General features: G+C 42.5%; 1 protein-coding gene across 1 annotated transcript; it reads left to right on the top strand.

Annotated features, from left to right (window-relative positions):
* The first annotated feature begins 267 nt into the window (after window positions 1–267).
* On the top strand, window positions 268–12,534 carry wdr3 (WD repeat domain 3). The gene is made up of 27 exons (XM_020631983.3): window positions 268–352; window positions 1,680–1,881; window positions 1,980–2,189; window positions 2,436–2,554; window positions 3,356–3,434; window positions 3,869–3,964; window positions 4,096–4,185; window positions 4,343–4,444; window positions 4,641–4,741; window positions 5,022–5,126; window positions 5,266–5,496; window positions 5,594–5,687; window positions 6,009–6,110; window positions 6,270–6,352; window positions 6,945–7,083; window positions 7,182–7,238; window positions 7,979–8,079; window positions 8,548–8,659; window positions 9,347–9,481; window positions 9,581–9,631; window positions 9,734–9,799; window positions 10,475–10,567; window positions 10,757–10,807; window positions 10,916–10,959; window positions 11,058–11,186; window positions 11,993–12,086; window positions 12,185–12,534. The coding sequence occupies exons 2-27, from the start codon at window positions 1,708–1,710 to the stop codon at window positions 12,338–12,340; spliced, it is 2,814 nt and encodes a 937-aa protein (XP_020487639.2). The 5' UTR covers window positions 268–352; window positions 1,680–1,707; the 3' UTR covers window positions 12,341–12,534.
* The last annotated feature ends 12,725 nt before the right edge of the window (window positions 12,535–25,259 follow it).

The raw sequence follows: 25,259 nt of genomic DNA, 5'->3' as shown, positions 1-25,259 counted from the left end.
CTTGGGGGAGCATTAAGTGTGAGTGGTTGTGAGTGTGTGTGTGTTTGTGGTGTGGGTGTCTCTATGTTTAAATGTTTGGTATTATGTTTTGGATTTACCTTTTATTTATTTTAATTTATTTAGATTTTGTATTATGATGATTAATTTATTTTTTGTAAGGACCCACTTGAAAATGAGACGATGCATCTCAAGGGGCTATCCTTGAAATAAATTACAAATTACAAAATGACTTTCCATCATAGACTGAAAACAATCAGCTTTTTCTACGTATCTGTGATCGACTTATCGAGTCTTAGCAGAGCAGTCCTGGAAACACAACACAAGTGAAGCTAGCAGCCGCGAAAGTTCAGAGGTAAGAAGAGAAACTAACTAAATATACAAAACATTAACGTTTAAAGGGAGATATTTACATGATGAAAAACATATCGGGATATAAATAAACACTGTGTTGTCTTTATATATCTGCATTTACACTTAAATTTCTCCACGTGGGTTCAGGAACAGCCGATGGTGTCGCGGTCGGGTTTACTCGATTCGTTGTACAGCGCTTGCTGGGCGGGCGGTGTCTCCGCGCGCGAATGCATTTAAGCGACAGAAGCTTTAACTCCGACCGCGCGGGGTGCGTGGTACACTAAAAACAAACGCGTCACTGTATTTCCAGACTAGCGTGCTGTTATCTCAGGCTCCTGTTTTACCAAAATGACATCGGTCAGTGTCATAAACGTTTGTGATTTCTCATTCTCTTACAACACAAGAGTGGTGTTAAGATATTAGCTTCAGATAACGCCAAGAAAAAAAAAAAAAAGGTTCATTATAAGCTCACCTTTACCGGCACAGACATGATGTAAATTTTTGCATTGATTTTTTTTTTTTAATGAAAATACGTTTTAACATACTAATAATGTTAGAAAAAGAGCTTTGTCCCCTCGGCTTCTGAAGCTCCTAACAAACTCCCACATTGACTGTTATATTGGCTGCTATGGTTACTGATACATGCTGCTGTTCAGGTGTTTCTCCCATGGTTTCTCTTTGTGTTATGTGTCCATGTCCCAACTGTGCAAGCTGTGACCACTCATTTCCCCCTGGGGAACAACACAGTATTGTATATATTAGAGCTGCTCGATTAAGGCAGATATATTGAGATCTTGATCATTGAATACAACAACTCATTGATTTGAAAACTTCTGAATCACCTGCATTTCTCAAAAATGGTAAATGGACTTGAGCTTCCACTTTAACACCGCATGTCACACCTACCCATTCACACACTGATGGTAGAGGTTAGTGAGCCACAGCCGCCCCATGAAATCAAACACTCTGAACGCTGTTTTATGAAGCCCCCTCCCATATTTAACACAACAATGCTGTTCCTAATCCATGAGTCAGACAGAGATGTTTCCCTCGTTTCCCGTGGAAGAGCTTGACTGATTTTTCATGGACAGCAAAACATCAAGATATTATTTTGTATGCATATACATAAAGTCCATTTTGCACATTGTGTGGAGAACAGAGCCTCTTTTATGTGGAATAGATTCATAATAAACGTTGATATCTGTTCTAAGTTGGGTTTTTTTTCACAGATATTGTGATCCATGTTTTGTGTTTATGTCACTTTGGCGAGAGAATAACCGGATACAATTTATTATACTCAGATTGTCTCCTGTTTATTTATGAAACAGGATTTAAGTCCACATCCGGCCGCCGGTCATGGGGTTGACCAAGCAGTACCTGCGCTATGTTGCCAGCGCTGTGTTCGGAGTCATCGGCAGCCAGAAAGCAAACATTGCTTATGTGACCCTCCGAGGCGGAGAGAAGGGACGCTATGTCGCTGTGGCTGCATGTGAACACGTGTTCATCTGGGATGTCCGGAAAGGAGAGAAGGTGAGGTTTTTTTTTTTTTTCTCCACTTTTGACTCTAGAAAGTTCTCTAAACTCTGATTTGTTTCCAGCTCTGATCCTTCACTTGTCTCCGTGTTCAGGTCCTGATCCTGAAGGGGCAGAAACACGAGGTGACCTTCCTCTGCCCCTCCCCCGATGGCATCCACATCGCTGTGGGCTACGAGGACGGCGCTGTGAGAATCTTCAGCTTGATGGACGGGGAGAACAACGTCTCCTTCAACGGCCACAAGTCGGCCGTCAGCGTCATTCACTACGACAAGCTCGGAGCTCGGCTCGTCACCGGGTCCAGGGTGAGTCAGGAGGACGTTTTTCTGTTTTCTTCAACATTTGTGTGACACCTTGCATACTTTTAAAAGTGTGCTGTAGGATGACTTACTCTATAAGAGTGGTAGCAAGATCAAGAATAAAGTAACACATTCAAATGATTGAATCATAAAAATGCACGTTATTTTCCTTTATGTTAAGACTTTATAAAATCTTCTGGGCGGCTGCTATGTTTTCCTAATGTGCCGTACCCTCTTCTCTGCTGCCTTCAGGACACAGACGTGATCGTGTGGGACATCATCAATGAGTGTGGGTTGTACAGGCTGAGAGGCCACAAAGACGTCATCACAGAGGCTTTGTTCCTCAAAGACAAGAACCTCCTGGTCACCAGGTAACACACCTTCTAAACCAGCAGGTCCTTCAGAGAGGGCTGCAAGTTACAGAACGCTTTAAAACCCAAATAAAACCCTGACCATGGCGTCATCACTTATCAGCTTCATGAGCTCTGGTTTGATTTAGTGACTGTTTAAACAGAGGGGGGCGAAGTTTATCAGCAATGGAACTTTGTTAACCGTTCCTGCTTCCTTTTGCGGCGGGCTTTGACGTTACATCAGTTGTTTCCATGGCTACGATAAACATGTCATGTCAGTCACCAGTTTTACCAAAAAAAAAAACAACAAAACCATCAGCTGTTAATCAATAGATTTGTGTTCTGAAGAGACCATGATGACTTGTCACACACGTGTCTGTGTTAAAATTTTACAAATAATAGAAACTTTTCTATTTATCCCCCCCATCCATCGTCAGTCCAGTGGTGCTCCACAAGTTCCTTCATGTAGGTCAGGCAGCATTTCAGAATAAAGGCCCTTGGGCAGAGACGGGTATTTGGGATCGTTATTCAATAAGCTCTCTGAAGTACAAGAGGCGCTGTGCTCTCGCTCAGGTTGTCCTCGATCCATAAGAGCACAGATTATTTTTCAAATAACGGGCTGATGATTAACGGATTGTCGGACATGTGCCCAGCTCCGGCCGTAAACGTTCCATACATTTCATGATGATTAAGATATTTTATTTTTATTTTTAGCTGAATACCTTTCAATAGGAATCCAAACAGTTTCTTACAGTTCACATTGTTCAAAATTCAGTGAAACTAACTTAAGTCGGTTTGTCGGTGCTCTCTGCTGCTGTTCAGCTCCAAGGACAGTTTTGTGAAGTGGTGGGACCTGGACACACAGCACTGCTTCCAGACCATGGTGGGCCATCGCAGCGAGGTAAGAGGGTCTCTTACTTTGTCATCCCTGAAACAGACCAAAGGAAGCCCAGGAGCTGGATGAGTAGCTGGCTGGAGGTGTTCTAGCCTGGATTAGCACGGCCTCATGGAACGGTTCCCTCGCTCTGAGACTTTTCAGCTCTGCTCCGTCCTGAAGCTGAAAAGAGTTTGAGTCTCCTGAGTTTTGTCTGTGATTTGATTAGTGTTGTTGACCCTGTTGTTAACCATCAGGAAGGCAGACGGTATTAATACATTTAGCTGAATGAAGGCTGATAATCACATCAATGTGAACTGACAGACTATAGGCTCACTGTAGTCAGCTGAACTTTGACCTCCAAGCTTCCTCATATGTATGTTTATATTTGTCAGTCTAAATTGTTCATGTTATCTACACAGTATTGTTGATTACTAATGCGTTTAGTGTGTGTGTGTTAGGTTTGGGGCATGGTGCTGCTGAAGCAGGAGAACAGGCTGTTGACGGGCTCAGCAGACAGTGAGCTCCGAGCCTGGGACATCAACTACCTGCAGCAGGTGAGGAACAATGTGTGTCTGTCTGTCTGTCTGTCTCTGTCTCTCTCTCTCTCTGTCTCTCTTTGTCTCTCTCTCTCTCTTTCTCTCTCTCTCTCTCTCTCTGACTGTCTGCCTGTCTCCATCCTCTTCAGGAGAAAGCTGAAGGTGAGCCTCAGGTGAAAAAGGGGAAGACTCTCCTCGATGAGGACAATGAGGACGAGGCGGATGAAAGTCTTGAAGAGGTAAACAGAGTTTTCACACTTCCAGAATAGTTGTAAAGTAACATCAGGTGTTCTGTTCTGTTATTGAGTCAAGTTTTTAAAGTGATGTTACAGCAGCAGAGCACCTTCACGACATCAGTTCAATCGCTTCTTCTCCCGCTTTTTCTTCGTCTCTCAGCGGATCTTGAGTTGTAAGAAAGCCGGCTCCATCCTGAGAGAGGCCAGAGACCGAGTCGTCTCCCTGACATCCGACACAAAGGCCCGAGTCATCGCCTGCCATGTGAGTGTGCGAAGCATCATCGGCTTCCTCCTGAAGCACGATTCAATGTCTGAATCCTTCCTCCTCCTGGAAATCTGCACACTGAATGAAGATTAAAAGCTGAAGGAGTGCTTTAAGTTCATTGTTAAATGCATGGTTGTTTTAGATTTATCATATACATGTATTTAATCTCATATCTCTCTCCCCTCTTCATCAGGGTAACGACTCTATCCTGGAGCTCTTCACTGTGCTGTCAGAGGAGGAGGTGCAGAAGAAAATGACCAAGAAGATGAAGAAAGCGAAGAAGAAGGCATCAAAGTAAGACGAGACGAGATGAAAACATCTGTTTGGTTACATGTTTACTATCTTTGTTCATACTGATACTAGCAATATATATACATACTAGCTATTACTGCAAAAATTAGCCTACAATTCGTTTAGCAGACACTTTTATCCAAAGTGTGTAGCATCAGAAAGTAAGAACAAAACAAGCAAGGATCCAGAGATGGGGTGGGGATGGTAGTGAAAATGCTGCTGAGGTTACTCTGTTTGGAGGTCAACATACTGAGACTTGTCGTGTTGCTGCCCCCTGCTGTAGAGCTCAGGAGGATGCAGGTGAGGAGGCAGCAGAGCCGGTGGTGGAGAGGATGCTGAAGGATGAGATCATCAGACTGACCAACATCAAAGCTTCTTCAAAGATCAGGTCAGTGTGGAGCCACACATATCTTTAGGTCAGAGGTCGTAGAGCTGAGCTTCTGACCAGCGTGTCTCTGACTTTGGCACTCCTTGTTAAAGTTAAAGTTCGGTTCAAGCCTTCACACTCCTCCTCCCTTCTCCTTCAGGTGGGTGGACTGCCTGTCATGTGCAGGCGGCGAGCTGAAGGTGGCGCTGCTGCTGCAGAACAACACCGTGGAGACGTACACCTTGAAGCCTTCAGACAAAATCCCGACAGCCAATAAGACGGCTCGCCTCACGCTCGGCGGACATCGGACAGACGTCCGCACGCTGGCCTTCAGCACCGACAACCTGGCCGTCCTCTCCGCCTCCGGGGACACGGTCAAAGTTTGGAACAGGTGAGACCGATTCAGGTTCTAGAAAGATCTTATCAGCAGGTTTTGGTAGTTTTTGTTTTCCTCACAGTCATGTCGATTTAACACACTGTCCTTACAGGTCAACGCTGCAGGTGATCCGCACAATGGCCTGTGAATACGCTCTGTGCTCCCTCTTCGTGCCCGGAGACAGACAGATCATTCTCGGGACAAAGGTATAAAAACACACTAGAACAACTCAGCATCCAGGTTTCCCACACTGCATGCATTTTCTGCTCTTCAGGAGACAGTTTTGTGTTTCGTGCTAATATCGTTTTCCTTTAAAGGAGCAATATGTAACTCTGACACCTAGTGTTTAAAATGGGTACTGCAGGCTTCAAATTCAAGTCTACCCCCGCCTCCTCCTCGCTCGAGTCGATGTGCACACAGGTTGCCATGTAACGGACACTGAAGCTTCAGTGTTTAGCCTGCTTTTGAGAAAATCAAGTCAAAAAAAGGGTTTTCAGTGAGGTCTGTGTTTTTTTTTTCCCCCTCAGAGTGGGATGCTGCAGATCTTTGAGTTGGCCTCAGGAAGCCTCCTGGAGACAGTGGACGCTCACGGAGGAGCGCTGTGGTCTCTGTGCCTGGCCCCCGACCAGGTAAACACCACTACCTGCAGTCACACCCTGCTTGACCCTTATCTTTGTTTTTTAACAGTGTCATTCAGATTTGAAATAACTAACCGTCTCTTCCTCGTCTTTTTGTCATTTGCCTTAAATATATATATGCATGTGTGTGTCTGAATTGTATTTCTACAGAGAGGGATTGTGACGGGCAGTGCAGATAAAACAGTGAAGTTCTGGGACTTTGAGCTCATAAAGGACCAAGGCAGCAGCCAGAAGTAAGTCATCACTTTATTAAACACTCTTACATCAGTGTGATTGATTTAGGCTGACCTCACATGTCACTGCACTCCAAATGAAGCTCTCAGCTACTGTACGAGGTTTTTAAAGAAACCGCCTCCTGATACAAAGAAACCCGATTTCAAGTCTCCAAGATGCATTAAAAGTAATCCTTGCTTTTAACACCTCTCGCCTGGACTTCTGCAAATCTCTCTAAATGTTAGCCAGTGAGTCCTCGCTCTCACGTCTGCAGGTATGTGCAAAACGCTGCTGCACATCACCCCTGTCCTCGCCTCCCTTCACTGGCTCCCTGTTGATTTTAAAGTTCACTTTCAAATTGCTTTACTTGTATTTAAGCCCCTTCATGGTTTAGCCCCCTCGTATCTATCAGAACGTTTAATCCCTTACACCCCAGGACGATCGCTCAGCTCCTCTGAGCAGCCTTTTTCTGCCGACCCTCGAGCTCAGCGCAAACTCAGGGGTGACCTCGCCTTCTCAGATGCAGCCCCTACCCCCCCCCGTCTGTGGAATCAATTCCCTCCCCTCATCAGAGGCGCTAACTCATTTTGTGTATATTTGTGTGTGATACAGGAGGCTGACAGTGAAACACACACGCACTCTGCAGCTGGAGGAGGACGTTCTGTGTGTGAAGTTTTCTCCCGACCACAGACTGCTGGCTGTCTCTCTGTTAGACTGCACTGTGAAGGTCTTCTACACCGACACACTGAAGGTACACACACACTCGTATCAAGTCATACAATAATGACAGTACCCGTATATTCAACATTTTATCAGAAGTGTTATATACTCCTCCTCTGTCTCCTTCAGTTCTTCCTCTCTCTGTACGGACACAAGCTGCCTGTCCTCTGTCTGGACATCTCACATGTGAGTACTCTCAAGCTCAGCGCTCACAAAAAAGACTCTGGGCGCTGTGCTTCTTCACCCGGCGGCCGTCTTCTGCTGAGAGCGCTCTCTCCTCACTTAAAACAATTGCAAAAAGATGCTGGCACTCAGAAAAAAATGCAAGGTGTACACAGGGCCTAAACATATACATATCCATTATTTTTTATTATTTTTGAATCCAAGCCGTCCACATGGGAAATATCCATAAACATAAAAAATGAAAGAAAAGTCAGTAAGGTGTCAAAATGAGTCCAAAGCGATCTCTTCCCATTGATGTTTACATTTTTCAAACTGTCAGTTTAGCATTTTCTCTGTGAGGATAACCGACACCGGTTCATGCAACCAGATTCTGAAGCTCGCTGGAGTTTGTGTCTTTGAGAAAAAAAACATTTTTGAACCTAAAACTCTTTGACTTGAATTAGAAATCCTAACATTGACATGTTTCCTCCTCTGAAGTGAAATGTGGAGTTTACAGGTTCAGAGAAAAAGGGAGTTTAAATCACTAAAAGACACTACAACCCTATCCTTGGCATGTTATCAGCTATATATGAAATATTTTAATCCTGCATCCTACAGTATATTATTATTAATTAGTTCCCCATAACTTCCCCAAACCGTAGCTGTCATTGCATCTGTTTCTGAAACCCATATAGTCTTCAATAAGGTCCTTTTGACCCGCAGCACTGCCTCACAGGCTCTGAGGTTTTGTTTTGTTTCCTCAGGATAACACTCTGATCGCCACGGGCTCCGCTGACAGAAACGTGAAGATCTGGGGTTTGGATTTTGGCGACTGTCACCGCTCCATGTTCGCTCATGACGACAGGTAACGCCCAGGAATACACGCCACGCATCAAGCAGTGGAACGTGAACATTTCTTTTAAATCAAATATATTGTGATGACATCATTTTCTCTGCTGTGGAGTTTGCAGCTCTGACGTCATGTGTTGTGTTCAGGGACTCTGATCTCTGTCCTTTAAACTCTGACTGCCCGCTGACTTCACACCAGCTGCTCCTTCATCTCCCCGCTCATCTGTTGTCTCATGAATTATCTCACTTCACCTCGTCTGTGTCTTCTCTTGTCCTCCTAGTATTTCATTTCATTCAGCCGCCTCCATGTTCATTTTATTAACCTCATTCTGTTTATTTTTTAATGGTTAGCTTTCTAATTTATCTTTTTCTCTTTCTTCCTTTTCTGTTTTGTCACTCTTCTCTTCTCTCCAGCTTTTGATTGATTATATATTTATTCTTCTAATTATCTCTATTCCCCCCAAACTCTGTTTTCTCTCCACAGCGTCATGTTCCTCCAGTTTGTCCCAAAGACTCATCTCTTCTTCACGGCAGGAAAAGACAAGAAGATCAAACAGTGGGACGCTGACAAGTTTGAGCACATCCAGACGCTGGAGGTGACACCTTTTTTTTTTTTTTTTTTTTTCATTCATTCAGTGGCTTACTGCCAACTTCCGCACAGTCCATGCTCACTATGGCGCTGTTCGCTGCCACTGTAGTCAATGATTGTGTTTCCACAGTGAGCACCACAATCCTTCTCAGAAGCTGAACAGAATACATCGACCCGGACAGGAAGTCAGACTAGGACATGCACAAAGCGTCCCGTCAGTTTCAAAATAAAACACGATAAACGGACACCCAATCATATTTTCCATCACTTTATCAACATTAAGGCCAAATTTGTCACAACAAATCATCCTCAGAAAGCCTGTTTTTCTCTGTATTCCTGCGTGATCTTGTAGTTTTCCTGTGATGTGTGCACAGCTGATCATGGCTACGCTCACGCTCTAGAAACGGACCCACTGGGGGCGGGGCGCGTGCCATCCAACGGAGCAAAACTGACACTGATGGACTATGTGGAAGTTGGCAGAGTTCCCTCCCAACTAAATATCAGACGTACATGGCCGACCTTTTATTTGTCAGATTGGTGAAGGGATAATTAAGAAGTCATTTGGGGTGTTTTTCCTCTTTGTTCCAAGTGATGACTTAATAAATCTCTCACTCTGCCTAGGTTTCTCTCCTGCACTGTTAAAAGAACTGAAATGCTCACAGGCTTACGTTTCTCTTTTCTCTCTGCCTCACAGGGACATCATCGGGAGGTTTGGTGTCTGACCATCAGCCCAAACGGTGACCACATCGTGTCAGCTTCACACGATAAATCCCTGCGTCTGTGGGAGAGGACCAGGGAGCCCATCATCCTGGACGAGGAACGGGAGATGGTGAGGTTGAGGACGCAGACAAATGTGTCGATGCATTCACACAAACTCTCGCACACATGGTCTCTGTTTCTCTAAATGACATTGTTTACTTCTTCATAGGAGCGAGAGGCAGAGTTTGAGGAGAGCATGGCCAAAGGAGACGTGCCTGTGGTGAGTTTTTCAGGACACTGTCAACATTTTCCATAAGACAACTTTTTAAATTGAACATGTTATGTTGATGTAGGTGAAGCTTTAGCTCTGTTTTGTCTTCAGGTACCTGGAGAGACTCAAGGAGAGGCGGCGCCGGCCGGCAAGAAGACAGTCGAGACGGTCAAAGCTGTGAGTTAACTTCACCTCCTGTGGCCTGAAATCAGTCTGTCTCCTAAGCATTTGTTGAATCTTCCTATGAGCATGACTTATTATTTAAATGAGGTTGTAGCCTACTTATATGCTGCAGGGCTGATGTCAGGTACTTCAAAATACTTGTGTGTTTGGCTAAAATTAGTGTAGCGGTCATTATTACCCATGCTGCTAAACTCTACCAAAGGGCAATTAAGCAGGGGAGCAGGATTATTTGATGTCCGGTTTGGCTTCTTCATAGATTTTGCAGGAGAAGATTGCAGGTATATCAGAATCAGAATCAGGTTTTATTGCCAAGTACATTTACACATACAAGGAATTTGTCTATTTTTATTGGTGCAAAAACCAGTTAACAAAGGAAAATAAAGCAAAAATAGCCAGAACTTAAAAAATGAAATGTAAGAAGCAATTACAGATATATATATAATATACAATTTTAAAAAATTTAAAAATATAAGAAACAAAAAGTACAAAATGGGCAATGGAGGAGCTGTGCAGTTGACAATGGAGCAAATCTTGCAGTGTATACAAATCTACTCAGAGTGTAAAGAAAATATATTCAAAGTCCAGTGAGCGTTAATGCAACGTATAAAAACAGTCTTGGTTTTAGAGTTTCTTAGTTGATGTTTTAATCGTTGTGTGATTTCTTCGCAGGCTGAGCGAATCATGGAGGCGCTGGAACTTTTCAAAGAGGAAGCCAGAAAGATGGAGGAGCATAAGTATGCCTGTGAGCGAGCAGGCAAAGAGGTACAGACATGACCCAGTAACGCTCGCATTAAAAAAACAAAACAAATGTTTATCCACATCTAAGCGCAGTGGAGCGTACAAATCCACAAAGGCTGGGTAGACGCTGATCCAGTTTCAGGATTTTGTTTTTTTGCAGGTTATACTGTACGTTTGAGCTAAATGTGACCAATGTCTGATGTTGTTTTGCAGGTCCCTCTTCCCAAACCCAACCCTATTCTTGTTGCCTTTGGAAACGTCACAGTAAGTAGAATTATGATGAAGAATAGTTTAAAAGAAGGACATTGAGAATAGTTATGAATCTAGATTTATTAAGTTTTAACCTTGAGTCTGTGTGTGTCTGTCGTTCAGCCGTCACGCTACGTGTTAGATGTCATTAAGAAGGTCCGATCGAGGTGAGACATGAGACCAAACCCTCACATTCATCTCTGACTGTACCCTTTAAGCTCATCACCATGGTGACCCTTCTCCTCTGTGTGTGTCGCTTTAACAGTGAGCTGGAGGTTTCTCTGCTCGTCTTACCGTTCCCGTACGTCCCCGAGCTGCTGAAGCTGTTCAACAGCTACATCCAGCAGGGCCTGGAGGTGGAGCTGGTCTGCCGCTGCCTCTTCTTCCTCCTCAAGTAAGTGAACTACCCGGCTGTGTGTGCGTAGGGACATTTTTTTCACAAGTGAGGCAGTTGGTTTAGCAGTTAGTCTGCACGCCTCATGTACAGAGGTTGCGGCCGGCCCGTGATCGTCCCCGACCCTCAACTTCTTTCTAGCACGTGATTCCCCACTCTCACTCTCTCTCTCTCTCTCTTTGATTTCACTCTCTATCCATCCTTTGTCCTATCAAAATAAAGGCATAAACCCTAAAAATAAGTCTTCAGAATAAGTGAGTCAGGGGTTTAGAGATCTGGCGCCTGAATGGTAGCTTGTCAGACTAAAAAAAAAAAAAATCAAAACAGAAAAGGCTCCAGGCTACTATAAGACATCTGCACAGCCATTAGAGGTTTTGCTATTATTGCCTGGTCATGAATCCCATCAGCTCCCAAATAAAAATAAAAATGCTTGTAACATAAGAAGGCAAAATAAGTTCAACTATTTTTATGTAAATCTATCCAAATGTGTTTCCTTAATCCTGCTGACAATCAGGGATACGGCACCAAAAGCAGAATCTATTTGTTGGAGGTAATAAATGTTGGCAGAAATATATAACAATTGAGCTGAATCAAATGAGCCAAAGCAAAGGTCCCCAACTTGTTTTGCTTGGGGCCCCCCCTACTTGTATTTGAGAAAAGCTGAGTACCAGGTGGCTGTGCACGGGGTACTCTATCGGTTGTTTGAATGTGTCTTATTGTAAATGTAGATCTGTATCTGCTGCTGTTGAATGTTCTGATGATACAGGTTTGATCTGAGCTCACATCGTCCTTCTGTTTCCTTCTAGGATCCACTTTGGTCAGATCTCCAGTAACCAGATGCTGGTGTCTGTTATCGACGAGCTGCGAAACAACACCCTCTCCAAAGTGCGGGAAATCAGAGTGAGTCACACCTTGATCAGACGCTCAACCACCAAATAAAGATGTTTTTATTTTCTCTCAATGTCCTGACCACCTCGTCTTCTCTCCTGGTGTCTCAGGACGTGATGGGCTTCAACAGCGCGGCGCTGCATTTCCTCCAGAGGGAGATCGAGAGCAAAGAGGACGTCATGTTCTTCGCTGAGGCGACGGGTCAGGTTAAGGAGAAGAAGAAGAGGAGGAGGAAGAGGGAGCGAGCCATCCTGACCATCGCTTGATTCATTACGGACATTTCTGACAGATGACTGATAAACACCCGACCCCCCGTCTCCTCCTGATGTTTTTCCAGAGGAACCGGAGGGTCCACCATGTTGGTTTTTGTACTTCAGGAAGTCCTGATCTGATGTAACTGTGTTTTTCAATGACATGCTTAATTTCCCAAATAAACCAAGTCTGATTTTTTCTCACAGTACTTCAGGTTTTATAAGAGACTTTCCAAACAGATAAATCCTCCACAGCAGAGAGAAATGTGATGTGTGTACGCAGCAGCTCCCTCTGCAGCTGTGTGTGTGTGTCTCTATAAAGAATACATTCAGATGACGTACTATTAAATACAAACAGTTCATATTTAAAGCAGGACTCCTCCACGACCACCACACACAGAGGGACAGGCATGATTTAACACGGTTTCTGTCCTACAGGCCTAAAGGGAGCGATCCAGGCCTGCAGCCAAACCAAGCACACTGCAAAAAATCAAATGTAAGGGACATTAAAAAAGCTTCAATCAAGGCAGTTTAAGCTTAGTCTCTGTCTCTTAAGATACTTTTTATCAGGCAGTTTTTATCTTTAATAACATGCTACAAAAATATACAGTATATAACAGAAATGACTGACAATAGATAGTTTAAAGGTCACATTATATACTCCTTTTTAACCAGTTTACCAGTTCACTGTAAGTGTCAGAGCTCCCCAAAATATGTGTGTGAAGTTTCTTCTAAATCCACTCTGATCCTGTATTTGATCATGTCTATAAACCCCTCTGTTTCAGCCCTGCTCTGAACAGGCTGTTTCTGTGTCTGTACCTTTAAATGTAAATTAGCTGTGTTTGACCACACCCCCTCTCTGGAAGGGCTTGGGTGTCTCGGGCTTTCTCGCTCCATGTCCTATTGTTTACGGAGAGAAGGCAGACTCAGAGCAAACACCTAGCTGTGGGAGTGTCACCCACCTGGGGGAGGGGTTACTGCCCTTTGTGAGGTCACAAAGGGAAAATCCGAACGGCCAGTTTGAGCACACATTTTCTGAAAAGTGGGCCTTTTCTCATCACTGGGGGGTTTGCAGACGGACTAGTGACACAAATTAGTGTTAGAGAAACATGGTGAAGTGAACATGTGACCTTTACCAAGTTAAAAAAAAAAAACTTTGTTGCTGATTCAACTTAATATTTAACCTATTTGAACGCCTTTTATAGATGTCTTTTTTTTGCAGTGCATGGTGCTGGGTTTAAAAAAAAAACGAGACCACCTGGTTGTGACCACAGTGTCCCACACAGCGAGTCTCTCGGTACTAGCTGAGAAAAACTCCCCAGGTCCCTGTTGGCCTCGCTGCAGCCATCCACCGCTGAATTCAGGGAGATGTGGTTTGACTTTACAGCGCTGTAACTTCAACGGAATTTATTACCCCCACTGCCTGGTAAATGTGGACAACATATTTCACTAGCAGGGGGAGAAAAATCTCAGTTTTCAGATCGGTGTTGTGAACAGTGAACGTTTTTGAATGTCCGGCCCTCAACCTGCGACCTTTTACACAAGTCTCAATTCCACATCACACACTTTCTTTTTCCACAAGTTTGTTTGTTCCCTGACCGTGGGGTGCACTGTGGAATAATGAAACAGAGCCTTTTAAAAACACACCTCTCGCCCACTGCTCAGGTTTTAATCTCACTGCGGACAGAAAACAAATTAAGTGTGTATTTACAGGCTCGTTAAAAAAAGGGACCAGGAGCTCTTTACGGGGATGGATTCAGTCTCCAGGCTGTAAATGTCACACCTACCAAAATTAAAAATTCTTCAGTAAAATCCCAGAGCAGAACTTAAAAACAAACACAGCACTTTAGAGTATTATCACCCGATAGAGGTTTAAGTGAATCATCATCACAACATTACAAACTGTTAAAAACGTGAGAAACGCAGTCTGAGCGTGTTTCGCCTTCATTTGTGCCAAACAGTTCAAGTTTAGTTCCACTGATTGTGCTGACAGTTAACAGAACATCATTACGTTTAAAAATAGTCGTGCATTATCTTAATATGAACTCCTACAGCGTCATTTTCTGAGTGTGTCCTGCAAAGTAACGACAGCGCCCACGTCTTCCATTTAACTCCCTCGGTGGTGTTATTTTCAGTACAAAACAAAAACATAACACAACCAGTAAGATCATATTAAAGTAAAACCTCATGAACAAGAAGAAAAACAATTGAACTCATATATACTCATATATATATATATTTATATATATATATATATATATATATATATATATACAAAAAAGAAATGCATATAGGACAAGTAAAAAAATATATTTTTAAGTTTCTTCAATTCCTTGACCAAACAATGCAATTAAATATAAACATAAAATCTCAACTCTTGACTGAAAAGGAGCAGAAAGAAGAATAATCGTCTATAATCTGCCGCTCATAAAACAAATCAAGTATTTATGGTTTTGTTTAATCCCATTTTTCACAAAAACAAATCTTTTTCCTTAAATACTATGATGTGTTACTTTATAAAAGCGGATAGAAATTTCTCAGCAAGAGAGGGAAGAACTTCAATCTTAGGAGTGTATTAAAGGGCGTTCAGTAAACCCGGGGTATCCAAGGAAAATTCAGTTTTAAAATTCAGCAACTCAAGGGTCGTTAAGAAGCAGCAAATCAGCAGAGCGAGTCGTGTAGGTTCTGAAATTCTATTTTAAGTACAATGCAGGAAAACAAACCCTGTGAAGATGCTTTCTCTAGCTCAGGTTCACAGGCGGAATAAACTAGTCCCGCAGCAAACTGCAGATGAAAAGGAGAAGGCCTTTGGTCAATCAAATCCAGCATGGACTGAGGAGAGAGAGAAAGTGATCCTGGTGAGCAGAGCCTTCAGCATCATGTCAGGGCTTTACACAGTCTTCTCTTTGAGTCACAAGAGGGCACTCTTGCCCTTTTAATATGAACTGGTTTCCCACTTTGGTTTCTGAGCTCATGTTGTGCTGCGTGTTCAGAGCTCACACTCCTTCTCCTCCTGCCACCTGCTGCAGAGCTCAGCACATAGCCGAGAGTCAGACAAGAGCCGCACCGCTACGAGTCAGAGACAGAGACAGAGAGGGCAGGATTCATCAACTGTGCACCGATTAATTCACAGTTTCACCCTCACCTTTAATGCCTGTTAGCTTTGACATCATTTTACCTAAACCTTCATGTGTGTATTCATTTTATTTTTTTAATTTCTTTATTTATTTTTAACGTTTTTTAAAAAATATACATGAAAACAAAGCAAACAACAGTGATGTCATACTTTCTGTAATGTCTCGATTCTTTCTCTTTTTGAACTCCTCCACGTTCTAAAGGGTGTAAGGATGAAGTGAAAAAACGTATCCAGTCCCACCCCTTTTTTCATTCAGCCTTTCTAAATTAATCCAAGGCCCAAGTTTTTAAAATAACGAACTAATTTACACTCCTTAAAGGACTAATATTTCACCACACTTTGTTTCCTCAGCCCTTTGAGTCTTGAAGTGGAAACTTCTGTCCTCTGCACCGAAAAAGAAAATTTGCCTTGCTCCAGTGCTTTCTTTGGACCTGTCTGAGAGGAGTCCCCTTATTTATATTTTTCATACTAAAGCATTCCTTTAGCATGGACTTTGTAAAGTGGCTGGCTCGGGAGGAGAAGCTAGCTGCAGGTAGCAATTAGCAGAAGTCCCAGGATAGCTGGTTAGCATCAGATAGTTGACAGAGAACAGAGTGGACTGTTTGCCAGTTATTAAACAGGACTGACAGACTGAGACAGACAACCAGCCACACTCACATTCACACCTACTGTACGGACAATTTAGGGCCACCAATTAACCTAACGAGCATGTTTTTGGACCGTGGGAAGAAGCCGGAGTACCCGGAGAGAACATGCAAACTCCACACAGAGAGGCTCCTGTCAGGGATTCCAACCAGGAACCTTCTCGCTGTGAGGTAACAGCACAGACTGCACCACTGTTACAATTTTCAGTCTCCAAACCTTTTAGTGACCCGTGGAAACACCGACTACCTCCAAACGTCCTCAGTCCCAGGGGAAAGTTGCTGCTGTGAAATTGCAGCTTTTGCTCATATTTTCTGTTCATGCCTCTGAAGTTTGTTGTTTTTGAGGTTTTGCTACTTTCTCCATCTTTAGCTCTAACTGCTCATAGTAATCATGCAGTTCTTTGATGTTTGTTCCAAACCAATGGGACAGTTCCTGTTAAACACCTCACCATCTTTAGGACAGAAGATTGAGCCGCTGGGCTGCACCTCCACACACACACACTGTGATGTGTTATTTACAGCTGGTCTTTGCGTTACATGATGATGGACAGGAGGTAAGGTTACTGTATGTGGTCTCCTCTGCTATAGTCTGTCATCATATGGTCTGCATGTCATTATATACTGCAGGATAGGATCAGCTCAGAGCTGCCGGCTCGAATTGGTGCTGTGTGTGTCTGCAGCCTCTGAATGTGATACAAGCTATAAATGTGTGACCCATGCTGCAGATCGAGGATGTGGGCAGTGACGGCCTCCCGTTACAGCAGTGGTTCTCCTCTGTTCAACAGTTTGCACAAACACTCTAAAAACCATCTGACGGGAAAAAGAGATAGAACGTGAGGCGTGTGGAGCTTAAATATGTTTGTCCAGCTTAGTTATTTATACTTGAAATATAAAGCTTATTCTGTAAAATAATTGTACAATGTAATTTTGAACTATTATTCATCACTATTATCACCCAGGCCATCTCCTTCATGAAATATGCCAACCCAAATTTCTGATATTCTTCAACCAATCAGATTTATTAGATAAAACATTGTGCAATTTGGACCTTAGATGGTACTAAACAAACATTTAAAAAAAGTGCTTCACAGTCTTTCTGACACTCATTTTTCCAGACACAATCGTGACATGAAAAACGCTCCGTGACCCACGTTTGGGGTCCCAACCCACCAGTTGAGAACCCCTGACTTAGAGTACACCGAGCTGTGACTCAGAGGTGTGAATTAAAACAACATTTTTTAATACTTTACAATTAGAATTTACAGAAGCGAAACCAAAACTGGAGTTCATTTGTTGACCATTAAATATTTATTTATCCATTTATTTTTTTATGCATTTTTTAAAATTAATCTTGCTTCTATTATCATCCTGATATTAACTTTTTATTGTTTGCTCAATATGAACTATCCATCCATTCATTATTAAACATAAAGACCTTACTCATTGTTATATTATCTACAAAGACCCGACACTAATCCTCCCTCCTCAAAGGCTGGGTTGGTAATTTTGGAAAACTAGCATGATTTTGAAAGTAGCATTCCCTCAGTGCTTCGTCTGCACCCCCTCCCCTCTGTGCTCCCTCTAAAGCCACGCCCCTCACTTACATGCTCGAGCACCATTGATCCAGAAGTGGACCTCAGCTCATCTCTTACATTGTGTACAAACTACGTCGTCTCATGTCTCATTCAGCGGTAAATAAACTCACAGTATAAACTCCGTCATCGTGACGCGCTTTGAGTGTGAGCTAGAGCACGCAAGAGGTAGAGAGAGAGCAGGGAGACAGGAGGCGTGTGATTGGTTCATCAGATTGGTACCTCCTGGCAGACATTGGTCGAAGTTTTTACAGGCTTACAACTGATACAGATGACGGATTTTCTTCGTTCCTTTTTCAGAGAACATGAGTAATTAATGTCTGTTAGGACCTAAAGACAATTTCACCCAAAATCTTAAAAAGCATATCTGGAGAAAATTACCAACTCTGCTTTTAACTAAGTGAACACCATTTAAGCCATGTTGGATAACAATGGAAAACCTACATCCGCAACAAAACTACTTAAACACTAATTTTGCTTCTTTTTTTCAATACTTCTCGTGTAACTCAGTTTGCATTTCGCTGTAGCTTCATAATCTTCATGTTTGACGAGTCATTTTGTGTAATTCATCTTTTTTTTATGTGCATTTCTTTAAACCTTTAAAATATATTAAAACCACAGAAGCCAACTAACTCATCAAAACAGCCTCCAGGAATATTTCCCAGAAGCCATCTGTCTGCCATGACATCAGCCCAGTTTCAAACGTGTCCCGTCAGACAGCAGAGCGGCTTCAGCGGACAGACAGGCCGTCCATCAGCCTGTCAGGCCACCAGTCATCCTCGCGACTGGCCGCGTGTTAAATCTGTGTCCAGCACTCATGAAAGAGCTCGAACCCGCGCTGAGATATGAGGTGGCTGCTCAGTCTGATGCAGGCGTAATGTGGCTGCAGGTTGAGGGGGGGGGGGGGACTGCTGGGCGTCCAGGCAGGCCGCTGAGTGATGAGGTGATGGTGCACGCAGAGCCGGCCAACAGAGCTGACTGAACAGTGACTGAACTGCAAACATACGGCCATGAATGTTTCCTTTCTCTGCTGTTTTCCAGCCCTCAGCTGTCCTCTGACTTCTCCTTCCTTAATGTTTGTTTGTGTGACTTTTCATGCAGCTAATATTATTTTTTTAATATGCAGATAGTTTCATAAAGAGGAATGCAGGGGGACACCGTCAAAATAACGGCCTCTGGATCTCAAAATGAACACTCTCTCCTAAGTTTTACAGGAAATTAAACATCTTTTTCAATCTGACTTTTAATGTGAAGGGATGTGAACTTTAATTCAAGTTTCTATCATTGTATGTTTTTTCACAAGGATTTTCCAATTGTGTTATTTTCTAACACTTTGTTTTAAACATTTAACTTTTGTAGTCTTTTTTTTGTTTGTTGCTATGTGGTAGTTTTGAGAATTTCAGGAGTGTCACACATGCACCTCACAGCGGGAGACTATCCTAGTTTGACGGGGGTCTCCTGAGGCAAAACATCACTACCCCTCTCTTCCACTCGCCTGAAGTGAATTATCCTGAGAGAGAGAGAGAGAGAGAGAGAGAGAGAGAGAGAGAGAGAGAGAGAGAGAGAGAGAGAGAAAGAGAGATATATATAGAGAGAGAGATAGATAGATTTGGGCTGCATGTTAATATAAAAGGTGCAATGTAAATATTCTTTTGTTGAATTAAGATGAAGGAATTCAAATGAAATCTTTCCTCAGATGAGAAAAACAAAAAGTTTTTTCTCTGATGGCTGTCTTTAAGTGAAAAAATGTTGTCAATAAAATCAGTTGGAGCAAAGAATCCAACGATAAATCTATCAAATGAATCAATAAAGTGGTTTTATCTATCCCAGTTGAAGTTCTCCTCTCCATGTCAGGCTTTAATGGCTGAGTAAGTCGTCACAGCACGTGTCGAGGGGGTCGGCAGCTCACCTCCTCTCATCTCAGCGGAAGAGGGAAACATGTTTTAATAACCAGAGTCTGCAGAGATCAGGGGAGAGGAAACCATTTTTTTCCTCCCTCGCTGCTCCGAGGTCAGCTCTCTGTGGGCTGTTATGAAGCCCCACACACACACACACACACACACACACACACACACAGACACACATACACACACACACACACACACACATACACACACACACACACACACACACACACACACACACACACTCAAGTTAAGACTGAGCAAGTTTAACATTTTCGTTTAGGTTTGAGACGGCCAAAAAGGCGAAAGCACATTAGCTGTATTAGCTTATGTAGCCTATACAAACACACATTTCAGCCCCTGATACCCCCTTTTAAGAGCTCTGCCCTAAAATCCACATAGCTGATGTAATTAGTGATTTTAGAGCTCTGCACTTCATATTACAAGTCATAAACAGACATTCAATACTGGGCTTTGAGAGAGCTGTTTATTCTGGAGTTTTATAGTCCATGCAGGACCCTTCTGTGTTTATCCTCACAGAACAATAATGCCACTATGCTCCCGGGCTGGAATGCGATTCATTTGTCCAATTAAACACAGAAAATAAATAGAAAAAAAATCGAGCCGACTTTTTCTGCCCCCCGACTGACTTTGCTCCAAAAACACTTTAACAACGACGCTCGGCCGGGGGATTTACAGGGTGGTGGTGTTGGCTGAACGGTGGGACGACATGGAGCTGAACGTTTGCAGGAGGCTGAAATCTGTGTCATTATGTTACAGCATCAATGTGGATTAACAAAGCGAAACAGATTGTCTGCTAAACTGGAAAATCCAGGAGGAAATGTTAGACATTTGATTAAATTATGAGGTTGTTTCGGTCTGTTCAATGGGATGTAGGGCCAATAAATGTTTGTGGATTAAGAATGCAAAAACAAACGAGCTCATCAAATAGAAAAGAGGAATGAACTGCACTGAGGTCGGCGTTGGCTAAACTAAGCATTGTTGAGGGACTTTTTAAATCAAATGCGGCACGTTGCTGAAAATTCACAGTTTGTACAACATGAAATTGAAGGCAGTAGATCCATTTTATGTAACACCAGGTTACAGCGTGGTCACCGTTAAGAGCCGTGATTTACGGGCAGGACGCTGACCCACAATCCTCCTGACAGACATGCAATTTCCTGTGTGAGAAAACACTAACTTAATCCATACAGCAAAGACAGAAACTATTTGTTCATGAATAACAGTCAAACCGCTGGCAGAGGACGCCAGACGAGAGCGTTCAGACTGTCACTGCTCGACAGTTTCAGCTCATATTTTCCCCGTTGAAAAAAAACCTCACACTGTTTACTTTTACGGTATTTCCTGTGAAAATCCATAAACACCGACAGCACAATTGGCCCGCAAAGTTGACTTATTTTAAAGTGATTCCACAAATCTGGAGGCACACGTCATAAATATTCTGCACGCACACACACACACACACACACAAAAGGAAACGCAAACATTTCATCCAAACACTGACATGGTCATAAATCTTCTACTAAATTACTCCACAAAGTTTTAGTTTTTGGGCAGTTTTCTTTAAATCATGTTGGAAGCCCTCTAGTTCAGAGCACAAGGAGCTGATCACAATGGGGCTTTTTGTGCAAACAATTATGGAGAATCGCTGCCGTCGCTGTGAGACGGCAGCGATTCTACTTTTAAATACAATGCTAATGATCTGTATTTGTGTGCTAATGTACTTTCTCCTTTAAGCTTTAGCACTTTTCTACTTTAATATTCCACATTTAAATAAAATGTTGTGTATTCTTAAACCACGTAGTATAGTGATTTTTGGTGACCTTCTTCTAAAGCTTTTAAGGGCTCTTTGTCTAATGAACATGTGGTTACAGCAACATCACAAGGTCGGCTGAGGCTGTGATAGAGAGGCCCCATGTGCTATCTTTTCAACAAGTGTGATCTCAAGACGCTTTACAAACGAGCATATGGGATAATATGCAGGAAGGATTTCTCCTTTGTATTCCTCGTGTTCCTGTTGTCCACACTTCCATGCCGCTGAGGTGGAGGTCGGAGCAGGCCGTGCATGAATGAGGACGGCGGTGGTTGAGGGGGACGACACAGTCATAGGGCCCCTGATCATGAGAAGAAGGTCCACAAAAAGATAAATAGTTCTTGGGTCCTTAAAATCAATACGACACTTAGCAACTTGAATGCATCCTCACCTATTTTTTTTGTTTTATTTAACATACTTTATTAATCCCTGAGTGAAATTCTGTTTTTACAGAATACACACACTGGCCAGAAATCCACACATGCACAAACAGGACCTGTGGACATGTTTTAATGGAGAGATGTCAGAGTGGGGCTACACACTGCGACGCAGGGAGCGAACCAAAGCTGTTTGGGGGTTTGGTGTCTTGCTCAAGGGCTCTAAGGTAGTACTCAGGAAGTGACCTGGCACCTCTCCAGCTACCAGACCAACTTCCAAATTTTTGGTCCGCACTGAGACTTGAACCAGCAATCCTCCAGTTCCAAACCCAAGTCCCTGCAGACAGAGCTATTACCATAAAGATGAATTTGTACCTTTATGATCAGAATGAAAGAAAAAAAGTATTATGTTTAAATTGTATACCTTCAGAAAGCTAGATTATCATTATACATACTAGTTTAAAAGAGAAAATAACTGAAGTCACCCTAAAAATATTCTAATTGCAAAACAACTGAATAATGAGTCCAGTTGTTTTCAATAACCCAGCTGTCTACAACAATCGCACACAAACACAGCTTCACGTTTTGTTTCCCTGCAGACCGCACTCAGTGTTGTGGTTCAGCTGAAACCCAAACATGCAGCCAATTACTGCTTTAAATGAGGACGTCCTTTCACTCTGTTGACCCAAACATCCTCCGGGGGGCTTTAAGGCCGACGAGATCAGCCGTCCATCCCTGCAGCCGCGTCCTAGGCCCTTTGTTTTGTCTAGCATTAGATCAAGGTGTCAAAACGAGCGTGGAGGAAACAAGGAGTAATCAGACAGAATGAGAAGCCATCCGAAGAATGCCTGTGAAGTCTAATTGGTGGTAAAGACCAACATCTGGATGGAGGTCTGACACTAAGAGGGGAGGAGGTCAATGACTGTTTTAAGCCTTTAGCGAGGATACGGTTATTAGCCCGGAGCATGAGGCGAGCTCTCGGTGGGGTCGTTGCCAGTTAAAGCCATGATGAAGTTATAAAATACGAGAGGACAGAGTTCAGCTCTTTTCTCTCTCGGCAGGCAAGGTGTCAAACATTTAAAGGTTCAGATACAACAAAAAACAATTTGAGTAATTTACTTTTCCCGAATATATCTGGAAGTTTTCTGAAAATGTTTTGATTTTATCTCCTAAATTTTGACCCAAACATCTGTAGCTTTTACTCTTTAATTTTCAAACAGGCTTGTAAAATGAGCTGTTTCAGGAGAAAACAATAGTTTGTCACCCTTTTCACCATCAAGACAAATTTCAAGGATGTAAAGTTTATATCCAGATGAAAACAGACAAGAGGGAAACTTGACTGCAGACAAGGTACTTCTCTTCTTCTGCACACTAATGGCTGGTAGAATTCAGTCAGAGAGGACCTTTGGACCTGCACGAGTAAATTTCAGAACCTGTATTTGTCTTTTTAAATTTTGCATCAGGACTGAAGTCAAATCAGAACATATATCAATATAAAAGTGGGACTTTTAAACCTATTTTACTGCCTCTGAATTTCACAATAGGGTCTTTTTCATCCATCTAATCTGCACGACAGACAAATGCAGACAAATCTTCATAACAGGTAGAAGCAGGTCAGTGTGAGCCTGGTCAACAAAGCAAAACGTTCCCTTTAAGATCAAACGGATCAAAACAGGATTACATTCCAGAGATGGGAAACAGAGGAAAAATTGCTGGTGAAAAAAAGACTAAGCAAAAGGCCAAAACACTGACCAAAAACAGAGGTGTGGCTTAAAATAAACTGTAACATGACATGACTTCGAAAACAAATGATATATAAAGAAATGCCTGCTTTTTAAAAAAAAAAAATGAATCAGGATCTACACTAAATACATTTTCAGTAGCTTAATTCCTTCTTTGTTGCATTTTTTGGCTAATATCAGGATGTGTGTGCCAGTTTTTAAATCAAATCAAACACTGAGTTTCTCCCTAAAAGCAGACGGTAACTTGATTAGTTTTAACAGTTTTTCACATTTAAAACCTTTTCTGTTGGGGATGAGGTGGGCATTAACAAAATCCAGCTGTCGTGACCTTAGTGGATCTACTTAGTTTATATTCTGAATATGTTGTGTTAAAAGCCTTTTTAATGGTTTAAACCCCTTCTGTAAATTTGTTATCTTGTCTAAATTACACATATTTGCACATGCACGTCAGAGACACATTTCTGCGTTTTGCATGCAAGCAGTAGAGAAGTGTTTCCTAACATTGAACTTTGCTAGAGCCTTGAGTAAGATTAATGGCTGAATGCTTCAGATGTTCGTCAATAACTGGCTCATGCAGCCATTCAGGGTCTTTGTCTGTGACTCCGGAGTGAACCAAGTTATACAAAATCTGTCATAACATCCACAGTGAGGAGGGAGGGAAGTCTTTACAGAGAGCAGAGCGTCTCTTAAAGGGACTTTGATTCTGTGTCAGAGTCGCCTCTGGTGCCGAGCAGCACACACACACGTCCTGAGTGACGAGGATATTCCCTTTAAAGATTTTCTTGTGGGGTAAAAGGAGGGATGAAAAATAGCTGAAAGGGTAAAATTGAGCCTGTCAACCCCATCACCCCCACTCCTCCCACCACCACGACCAACCCGGAGACCACCCAGATAGAATAGTGAGCTGTCAATCATCTCATTCAGGGGATAAACACTGCAGTATTTTGTTTCCTATACTGAAGTATAACTCTATAACGCTGCTTCTGATATATAGCTGTGGTGTACACAGGTTTTTTATAAGACTGTGAGCGCGCAGAGGTTCACTTTTTGTGGTCGTCAGCTTTTTTTCCCCCTAAGATCTGCTCACAGGAACGTTACATTTATTTCATTTTTCAACAAAGTCAACTCAAATTCTTGTAGTAAACTTGAATCCCACAGGCCTTTTATCCAGTTTGTCTTGTGTAGAGATTCAATTTAGATTGAATATACCCCCATGAATTTTATAGAAACACTCATTTTGTGCAAGCTGTGTCATCAATTACAGGCAAATATTGTTATCATTTTGTTAAATAAAATGTCAAGTAAAGTTTATACGTTTCAAATAAAGTCAAAGTAAATAATGATGTGGGCTTTTTAGTTTTTACATCGTGCCCACCATCATGTCAGCTATGTGCCTAACTGGACAACGTGTCACTTTCAAAATCAAAACAAAGCCCGTTAAAAAAAAATCACCCCCCGTACAATGTGTGCCAGTGATGACAATAACTAATCAGACTTATTGAGTTTGTTTGTACGAGGCAGTTAACATGTTTATTTCTGCTGTAAAAACTGCTTTTTTTTGCCTGTATGTGACTTCTGCTGCTCCTGGAGCCAGCCTCAAGTGGACACTCGATGAACTGCAGGATTTCTGCACCTCCGCATTGATTTCATTTTTCAAGATCGCAGGTTGCCGCTTGGAGCAGAATGGTATTTCACTGGCTGCATT

The sequence above is a fragment of the Labrus bergylta genome, chromosome 13, assembly GCF_963930695.1.
Source record: "Labrus bergylta chromosome 13, fLabBer1.1, whole genome shotgun sequence".
Taxonomy (NCBI): domain Eukaryota; kingdom Metazoa; phylum Chordata; class Actinopteri; order Labriformes; family Labridae; genus Labrus; species Labrus bergylta.
This window is presented reverse-complemented; position numbering and strand designations above follow the sequence as displayed.